Source organism: Daphnia pulex, chromosome 10 (assembly GCF_021134715.1).
Source record: "Daphnia pulex isolate KAP4 chromosome 10, ASM2113471v1".
Taxonomy (NCBI): domain Eukaryota; kingdom Metazoa; phylum Arthropoda; class Branchiopoda; order Diplostraca; family Daphniidae; genus Daphnia; species Daphnia pulex.
The window spans coordinates 4,199,483-4,209,119 of record NC_060026.1 but is presented as its reverse complement, the minus strand read 5'-3'; the positions used below and the strand labels follow the sequence as shown (position 1 = coordinate 4,209,119).

General features: G+C 43.3%; 2 protein-coding genes across 6 annotated transcripts; one reads left to right on the top strand and one right to left on the bottom strand.

Annotated features, from left to right (window-relative positions):
- The first annotated feature begins 304 nt into the window (after positions 1–304).
- LOC124204382 (heat shock 70 kDa protein 12A-like) lies at positions 305–5,330 on the top strand. Of its 5 annotated transcripts, none has more exons than XM_046601432.1 (11): positions 305–598; positions 1,671–2,581; positions 2,658–2,745; positions 2,807–3,124; positions 3,185–3,625; positions 3,690–3,787; positions 3,852–4,020; positions 4,088–4,155; positions 4,215–4,355; positions 4,411–4,719; positions 4,812–5,330. In XM_046601432.1, the coding sequence occupies exons 1-11, from the start codon at positions 514–516 to the stop codon at positions 4,944–4,946; spliced, it is 2,763 nt and encodes a 920-aa protein (XP_046457388.1). In that variant the 5' UTR covers positions 305–513; the 3' UTR covers positions 4,947–5,330. The 5 variants fall into 5 exon arrangements, with proteins under 5 accessions (XP_046457388.1, XP_046457387.1, XP_046457386.1 ...); XM_046601431.1 differs by having other exon boundaries at positions 315–598; positions 1,677–2,581; positions 4,864–5,330; XM_046601430.1 differs by having other exon boundaries at positions 315–598; positions 4,864–5,330.
- Positions 5,331–5,333: 3 nt separating this feature from the next.
- LOC124204381 (MMS19 nucleotide excision repair protein homolog) lies at positions 5,334–9,413 on the bottom strand. Its single transcript, XM_046601429.1, has 16 exons — positions 9,283–9,413; positions 8,856–9,100; positions 8,655–8,799; positions 8,397–8,584; positions 8,167–8,328; positions 7,887–8,100; positions 7,714–7,826; positions 7,515–7,635; positions 7,146–7,451; positions 6,807–7,089; positions 6,503–6,744; positions 6,287–6,435; positions 6,102–6,214; positions 5,716–6,043; positions 5,569–5,649; positions 5,334–5,505 (listed from the first exon to the last, which is right to left on the bottom strand). Exons 1-16 carry the CDS (start codon positions 9,368–9,370, stop codon positions 5,395–5,397), a joined length of 2,889 nt encoding a protein of 962 aa, XP_046457385.1. The 5' UTR covers positions 9,371–9,413; the 3' UTR covers positions 5,334–5,394.
- Positions 9,414–9,637: the final 224 nt, after the last annotated feature.

Genomic DNA, 9,637 nt, shown 5'->3' with positions numbered 1-9,637 from the left:
AAAAACGTTGATTCGTTAATGACTTGAAAACTACCACTGCCAGTTTCACGTGCCTCTGCGATCTCATCATAAACCCCATTACGTTGCAAAGAGTTCCCAATCACAGATCGAGTCGTACCAATGATTTTAAATTAATTACTACTCTTGATGGCCAGCTACTAATTATTTTACTCTGTTTAAGCATTGATTTTTTTTTCTATTAATTTAGCGGTCATTTTTCTTTTGTTGGAATAAATAGAAAATCTTTTGTTCCGGGGGCGTATCCAACTCAACCATTTTTCTTCTGACACATAAAGTCTCACCACTACAAAAAAAAAACCGGGATGAATTGAAAAGAGTTGTTTTAGTTACAAGTGAAGTAAGACGCCCTTCCGCCTTCGATGTTTCCAGATTTCCAGCAAAGACGCCCTTCCGTTAAGAAACTACTGTATCTGTAGTCGTCTTGTCTCTCTACTCGTCGCATCTTTGGGGTTAGTTTAGCTCCCGTCTTGGCTGTGTGAAGAAAAGTGTCGAATGGCCACCACCGTTATGCCGGCGGTGGACGTGCCTAGTGGCTCCTGGAGGATGTCTTCATCGGCCGACTTGAAGAACAACGACGGTAAAACTGTTCCCTTTTTTCTTTCTTTTTGTGCGCATTCTTTATTCCGTAACACGAAACCGATGTTGCTCCCCTTGTTAAGAGCCAGGTTGATCCGAAACTCTCCCCTCAACATTTTTATTTCGGTTTTTCCCACCGTTCTTGTTTTGATTCTACCCAGAATTTCTCCCGGGGTTAATTTTCTCTCGCCAGTTTCTTAGCAGATCACGTCCGTCTCCCACCGAATTCAGTTAGTCGAAACTCTTGGCTCTTCTCTCCTCAAGCGAAATGTAAGTCATCATCTTGATTGTTCAAATTTTTACGATTTCAACTAATAGCAAGAGTGTCAAGGTCTCCAACGAGCAGAAAAGCGCTGCGTGTTTGATGCTCACCAAAGCGTTCGAAATAGGTTATGGCCATACCGCTGGGATGATGGAATATGTACTATACATACGCCTCGGTGTATAGTATATTAGGGCGCAAGGTTCAAACCATGGCTATAGGTGTTGTTCGTGATTCTGCGTCGAAAATCTCGATATACGGACGTCTCTCTCACACTCGACAGAGCAGCGACAAAGTGGGGCGTGAATGCCGCCATTGTATTATCCGCCAGAGTGAGTGGTTATACGATCCCAACATCCGGAGTTGCGTTTGTTATAGTATATTCAACCGACAGCTAACGTCGAGCTTGTAGTTTTACCATCATGCGATACTACCTCTACTACAGCACTTGGGTGGGATATGGGAAACGAGTGGCAGGACCGCTCGCACCACCACCAAAAATGGCAATCGTGTCGAAACGACCCAAATGGAGTCGCCGATTTTTTATTTGTTCACTTTTTTAGTAGTTTTTCTGTTTTTATTTGTTTGTGTATTACTATTTTTTGGGTTCTTTTGGCCTTTTGTTGTCCTCATTGGTTTCCGACTGTCAGAGAGTGTTTACAGCACGCGTTATCGTCCTCGCCAAAATCTCACATACGACACAGCCCGTCCGGTCGCAACGACATTCCAATCATCGGGCAGCTGATGGGAACGAACGACGAAACATTTTGATGAGTTTTATTTTTCTAACCGATTTATACTTTTTGATTAGTTTCAGACTATAGGGTGAAATTGCATCAAGAGTTTCACTTCTTTTTGCGGAGCATGCTGCAAGTCTGCCCGGCTATGGATTGCGAGGTCAGTCACTACAATCAGCAGCACATTCTAGGGGAGCGGCCAGCAGGATCGGCATTGCATCGAAGCCCGCGATCATTGCAGGAAGCCGAAGATTTGAATAGTGTCGTCGTTGATGTGGGCCAGGTGGACGAACAAGTGGCCACATTGTGGTGGGCGTTGGCCCAGCAAACAGCTCGCGTTGCCCGCCGATGTACGGACAAGAGCAACACAACCCCGTTGCCGATTGTTGTTGATGCAATTCGATCCCATCCAGGCGGCTGGAATGCGTGGGCTCCGGTGACGTCGCTTTCATCACGTCCCGGCACCGAACCAACCGACTCCATCCCCGGCTGCATCGCCTCAAAGGCCGCAGTCGTCGATCTGACGCTGTCGGGCTGGAACAGCAGCAGCAGCAGCTCAGGTAGCTCATCCCAGATTCTCAGTGAGACCATGTCGACGACGCCGATGAGTTCACCGCGCTTGGTGCGCGAAATTTGCGAAAAGTATCCGCCGTCTGGCGCCGGCCAGCGTCCGTCCTCGGCCACTCCACAACTGCAGTCGTACGTCTACGAGACGTCGCCGTCGGATTCGAAAGGCGTCCAGTTATTGCGTTACGTTCGCGTCTCACAGAGCGCCAGCGTCGACCCGTTACCAAGTGAGGGCCAGTTACGAGGTTCCATGCGCCGACCGAAATCGGAAGTCGCCATCCGCAAATTTTCCGACAGTTCCGGTCAACAGCAAAATGACGACGCTTCCAGCTCGGTGGATTGTGTCCAGTACGAGAGCCAAGATCTCGGCCGAGATTATGAAGAACCAGCGCTTGGCTACTCACCCATCGTCGTGGTGGTAAGTTTAATTTGAATTAAAACATTTCATTCTTATTCGTATTTTTTTAAATGATTTGTTGAATAATGTGCCTCAGGCCATAGATTTTGGTACCACATATTCGGGCTATGCGTTCAGCTTTATTCACGACCCGGAAGAAATTCATATGATGCGCAAATGGGAAGGTACTGATGATTGATTGGCATTTATTAAAATTCAGCTGATTATTTGTTGCTACGAGTTAAGGTGGCGACCCAGGGATTCCCAATGCCAAAACACCAACGGTGCTTCTACTGAAACCGACTGGACAATTCCATTCGTTCGGTTACACGGCCCGTGATTATTATCACGACCTGGCTGCCCGCGACACTCGCCAATGGCTCTACTTTGACAAATTCAAGATGACCCTACACCACCAAAAGCAGCTGGGCAGGAGCACTCTGATTCAAGCCGCCAATAAAGTCGACTCGTTGCCCGCCGTCACCGTGTTCGCCCACGCTTTGCGCTTTTTCAAAGAACATGCGCTTCGTGAGCTTTCCGATCAGACGGCCATCCCCATCCACAGTATAATTCATTATTATTGCTATTGTTCAAGTGAGTAATTACCCATTGTCGTGGGTGCAGATGAGGATATCCGCTGGGTTATCACCGTTCCGGCCATCTGGCGTTCAGCGGCTAAGCAACTGATGCGTGAGGCAGCCTATGAGGCCGGCTTAGGTTCTGATCGTTTACCTCAGCAAGTGCTGATTTCACTGGAACCCGAGGCCGCCTCACTTTTCTGTCGCCAATTGAAACGACATCAACTGAAAACCGAGAGACCGGCCGACCTTCATTTAACTCCGGCCAATTCCGTCAAACCGGGACCTGTGAAACCATGGAACCGAAATATGCAAAGAGATTCTATGTACGTCGACGCTGTGCTTGACGTTTGTCCAGGTCAGCGCTACATGATTGTCGATTGCGGAGGTGGTACCGTCGATATAACCGTCCATCAGGTCATGGATTTGGATGGTCAACATCTCAAAGAACTTCATCGGGCCACTGGTGGCCCTTATGGATCTATTGGTAACACACACAAAATTAAAACAAATTCATTCCAATCTCATTTGAAAATGGAATTATTTTCTAGGTGTGGATTTGGCATTTGAGCAACTGCTGGATAATATTTTCGGTTCTGATTTCATGAACCATTTCAAAACGCGTCTTCCAGCGTCGTACGTCGACCTGGTAACCCCATTTATTTTTATTATGGGTCATTAAATCTATTCATTTTTCTTTTGCATGTTTGCAGATGGTTTCTTTTGAAGCTCGCAAGCGTCACGCCAGCCCCTACCGCTGCAATCCACTCAACATTGCGTTACCTTTCTCACTGATTGATTGTTTCCGCAAATATCGTGGGCGTGAAGTGGAATTCGCCATCCGCAAACACGGAGATCCGCACGTCCGCTGGTCCACCCAAGGTGACTAAAACACTCAAATCTGTTGCTATAGAATGCATAGTGAATTTCTTCCTTTTCCCACGTTCAGGAATGCTTCGTCTCGATCAGGAAGCTATGAAGTCTCTTTTCCAACCCACTCTACGTGCTATCATCGAGGTATATCGATCGTTTCCATTATAAATGATGCCACATCTAATTTTGATTTGACGATTTAGCACATTGAGGATGTTTTAATCCATCCGGACCTGATTGGAATTGATTACCTCTTCTTGGTTGGAGGTTTTGCCGAATCACCTCTTCTGCAACAAGCTGTCCGGACACATTTCGGAGAACACGTCACCGTTATTATCCCCCAGGTTCGAAATATTTTTCAAGTTGAATAGTCGCAAATTTTAAAATTTATTTCCCCAGGATGTGAGTCTTGCCATCCTGAAAGGAGCCGTCCAATACGGAGTGAACCCACACGCCATCACAGTACGCCGTTCGCGCTTGACCTATGGTGTTGCCGTCCTCAACCGTTTCATCCAGGGCCGTCACCCGATTGATAAACGCGTCATCAAAGATGGCATCGCCTACTGCAAGGACATATTCGATAAATTCGTCATGGCCGATCAAAGTGTTAGCATGGGCGAGCGTGTCATACGCAGTTACAGCCCGGCTAGACGCCACCAGCGGCGCATCGTTCTCAACGTCTTCAGCGCCGATAATGACGACGTCCAGGTAATAAATCCTTTTTAAAATTTCCATTTTTCCCAGTTCAGTTTGAAACAACAAAAATCCCTCCTCGATAAAAAACAAAATTCAAACGAAAGTCGGAACCATTCGGATGGTTCTTGGTTACTAACCAAGTAACGACTTATGCAGTTTGTTACGGATCCTGGTGTCCGTTTGTTTGCTACCCTCTCACTCGACCTGGGCTTCACCTACGCGGTCAAAACACGTCGTGAAATCCGCGTCACGATGGAATTCGGCGACACGGAGATACGCGCCTCAGCCGTCGACGTTTTTAGTGGCAACACCATCAAGGCTTCCTTCGACTTTCTCGACGACAAGCCGCAATAGACACGGAGCACTACTGACAGCCACTGCAAACAAGACCTCACAACAACAAACTGTAGCAGTATTCTAATCCTGTTTGATCCTTTCCTAGCCAAAATGTTATAACTTTCCACGGCACTTTTTGACATCTACAACAGCTTCTTTTGCTCGGAATTTTTTTTAAGAGCACGATCCTCAAACATAATTGGAGTTTCTCTTTGATTCGACACTTTTTACAAACCATCATCACGCGGAATTGTTAAGAAGAGAATACATATTATTCTAATGCTTGACAATTCTGTTAGAAAAACAGTGTAATTGAAGCTCTTGAATGAATTATGGCACACTAATGAGATGTTAGTTACAGCCGGGCTGGCCCAACATAATCCACTTTTGTCTTGCCAATGCTGCCTCACGCCGGACCAATCGCTTTTTGTCGGACAGACAAGGGACGAGACGGAGGATGACCTATTAAAATTTATTATACAATACGAAGTTGAAGTTCAAAATTATGGAAAAGCCAAAATTTACCTCTGACCGAAGTGGGAGTAAAACAATCGATTGGGCCTTCCTGAGCTCAGAGAGACATTGAAGGGCAAGTCGACGGACGTCCTGGAGATTATGATAAAAATGTAAGTATAAAATTTACAAGCGTGAAGGAACAAAGGTAGATCTTACCATGTTAATGCCGTCTTTGGCAAGGGTGAGTAATCTGGGCACGAGACTGCTGATGTACTCTTCGATGGCACTGACATTGTCGGACATGAGACCCATGAACGCGTTGATGGTAGAAATAATTAGCTGAGCTGGTTGGTCTGTGCTCAGACACTGGATCAGCAGTGGGATGAGTGTGGTTATGTGGGCAATTAAAACACCCTCCGGAATGAAGGCTAGTTGATTGGCGATGGCGGCGAAGCAAGCTGCTTTGTTGCACGACTCGGACTCTCGATACAGTTTCAACAAGCGAGGTACAACTTCTTGAAAAAACCTCTGTCGGTACATTAACCTAAGAATTTAATCAATAAGGAAATGTTCGTACAACTAAATGGAAAACGTTAAAAAACCTGATGTTGGCATGACAATTGAAATTCAGGCATTCCTCGGTTTCACACAAAATCGTTTTAAATCCTTCTGCCACTAGGTACCCGTGCGTGGGATCGTTCAACGAATCAACTAACTGCAAAGAAAAAGGTAATTCGTTAATACAGGTCATGGCGCATGCTGTTACGTCTGTAATCCAATCGCATACTTCTTGGATATACTGATTAAGCTTGGAATAAGATCTCATCAGCAGAGCTTTAGTTATCCAAACAAACAGGCAAACAGAATTGCATCGGTCTGTAGATGGATCCTGCCATTTGCGCCGCAACGAATCGAGTATAGCTTCCAGTTCATGCCCTTAAACATAGCAGGTAATGGTTAACGTTGATGGTTTTGACTTTATAATAGATCCTATAAATTTTACCTTCAGGAAGTTTGTTGACCAGAGCGGCTATTAGCCGACAGGCAGACAGTCTGACGTCGGCTTTTGGATGACAAACAGTAATGGGTTCTAGTGTGTTAACTAGTCGTTCAAGACTGTGTCCGCTAGGTGTGGCATCCAATGATCCCAATGTCGCTTCCATTATGGACAACGTCCACGGAGAACGAGCAAGATGTTGACCTACGTATTGTTCGGTTTGTTCGTTGATGAATTCCGTGGCTTTCCTGTACAATGCCGAGAAGATTACAAAAACATTTCTTCCAACATTTTGATCTAATAGAATTACGCGGAAGATAAACTGGAAGCCAGATTTCTCAATAAAACACAAGTGGCTTGGAGTGACGCCGGAGGATCTCCATCTTCCAATGTTTTCAATCCCCAGCGGTGCAATTGCTGGAATATTTCTAGTTCGTCCCTTTGTGCGAAATGAGTCAAAACTTTGAGTACTTCAAGTCGTAATTCCAGTTCGGGTTGTTCGAGCACGGTCATTAGTCGGGATACCACCTGCGCACGAATCTGGGACAACGTCGGTAGAGTTGATAACACAAGAAAAACCGCATTGGCTTTGCCTAAACAACCAACAGATAACCTCTTTCCGTATTTTAATTGGTAAAATTCAAATTACCTGAGACGGCTATATCTAACAGCTTAACCAAGACTTGCTCAAGGAACAAGTTTTCATTCTTCTCTGCGCTTTTGCAAAAGAAATGACCAATCTCTGCAATAACGCTATCGGTGGCTGTTGATTTCTGGAGTAAATCTAAAAGTGTTCCATTGACCTTTTCCAAGTCTTGGTGGTTCAAACAGGTGCCAATTAAATGGCTCAATCCTTGCAGACTTAGATTGCGAAGAACTGCGTCATCCTCTTGTAAGACCTCAAGGTACAGCTCTAACAATTTTGGTATCAGAGAAGCTACACCACTTTGAGCAACTGTAAAATATAACCAAAGATATGAAAATGTTTCTAATTTTAATAATTTTTAAAATGTGGTACCGTTTGCTTCAGTGAAACCATAGAGACCAGCATGTACCATTTTGTTCAAACTATTAAGGATGAACTGACGTGGATTTGACTGTGGCCTGATCCTGTACTGGTCCATCAAAAGGGGAATGACCTATTTAGAGAAATGGGTTTCTGTTAAGTAGATTTTAAAAAAAATGTTTGTAGTTCTATAAGAGAATAAGAATAATACCTGGCTAACAATTAATGCACACGCGGGCGCACTTCCCGAGCATATCGCTAGCAAAATGTAGCTGCTCGGAGTCATTAATCGCCGTTCCGGTTCACACAAGTGCCCCTGACATTCTATTAATATACAATCTACAGTTAAATATACTCTTAAACGAATATTTGCTACACATTTACCGGTCAGCACATTTTTTAGTAATTTGGTAAAAGCTGGACTGTTAAATTCTCCGTCTGTTGTAAAAGCTCGGGATAAAGCGGCAAGAGCATCAAGTGAGGCATGTTCAAGATCGTCGGTATTGACATTGATCAAGACTTCTCTACGTATACTCGTCCAGAAAGAGTCCACCCATTTTTCAAGTTGGCCTGGTTGATACGTCTGACAGCAGAGTTCCTGCAAACAGTCGAAAATTACAATAGAATTGAAGCATAAAGACTAAATATAGAAGGGGAAAATTACCAAGGTTTTTAAGGCTTCTACTTTAGCTGAAACCAAGTCAGATTCCAATTTCTCTTGCAGTAACGGCAAACAATACTCTGCGAAATGAGGGCTACCGGCAAGGCACTGTCGTAATCCATCACAGAGCTGTTCTTTAGTTACTGCATAAGGATCATTAGCTGGCTATTCAAAATAAGAGTATTAGGATTTACTGACATGTAGCAATAAACTGAAAATTTCAAGAGACTTACAGGGGTGAAATCGATAGGGAAGTAGCAACTAAAAACTTCGAAAAACTCTTCTGTAAACGGCTCGAATCTGAAGTAACGAGCAACTACAGGGAAAACACTGAAGAGAATCAACAAGTTACGTGGGTCTCTTTCTTGATCAGCTAACTGGATGAGACCAAAAACAAAATCTTGGCCTAGGTCTTGTAATTCTGTAAGTTTAAAAATAAAATTTAGAAAATACTAACACAGCATATATATTTAGAAATTTATAATTTAGACCTTTTAGATGAAAAGCCAAGAGGTTTTTCACTGTTTTGTAAATTGCTCTTCTGTCATGCTGCAATTGTGATTGACAATGAACATCTTGAAAAATGCTCTGGGATATCAATCTGGCCAATCCAGGGGAAAGCTTAGGTGCTGTGCTCTATGACAAGGTATTAAATTTAACACTTTTGTATTGAATAGTATTTTTTTTCATACCAAAGCATGGAGGCCTTGCAGTGCGGCAGGTAGTATTGAATGATGATCTTTTAGCTTGCTACAGAAGAACTCTGTTACAAGTTCTACTTCCTTTTCATTTAGTCCCTTCAATTCAGGCCCCAACTGTTCCAAGATTGTGCCAATAGTTGACACTGCTTTGCATCGGTGAGTATTTTGTTGATTCAGTAAATCTGGTTGCAAATCTTCAACTAGCTTGAGAATTGTTAATTCTTTTGATGCAATTGCTGAAAAATTAAACAAAGTCATTGATGTTAACTTGTTAAAATTATTAAACATTTTCTACACATATGTTTTAAATCTGGCGCGCTCATGATGGACACGTGTTTTTCCTTCTTTTTTTCTAATTTCGAACACTTGAGCGGAGTACGAAAAAATGTTTCTTTCAGTTATAATTATAAAAACTTACATTGACTAATACAGCGAATAGATTCATTCGCGGATTCTTCTGAATTAAACGAATCTCTGAGTTTGTGAATCGCAGTCGAGATCGCCATGTTTACTGTTTACCTCTGCCCTGATTATGTAAACGTCATCTGCTTTTAAATGACACATGGTTGCCTACCTCTCACATTCTTCTTTTCATGAACTGATTATTCATCGAATATATAATTTTGTCACAGATTATGTAATTGTAAACAAGCAACAGACTTTTGTAACAAATTTCGTAATTAAATATTGAATAACCGCATTCCAACATGTTTTGAAATAGCTTCCGTGAACGGAGGAAAATATCACCCAGGTTTTGTATTTTCTAGATTTTT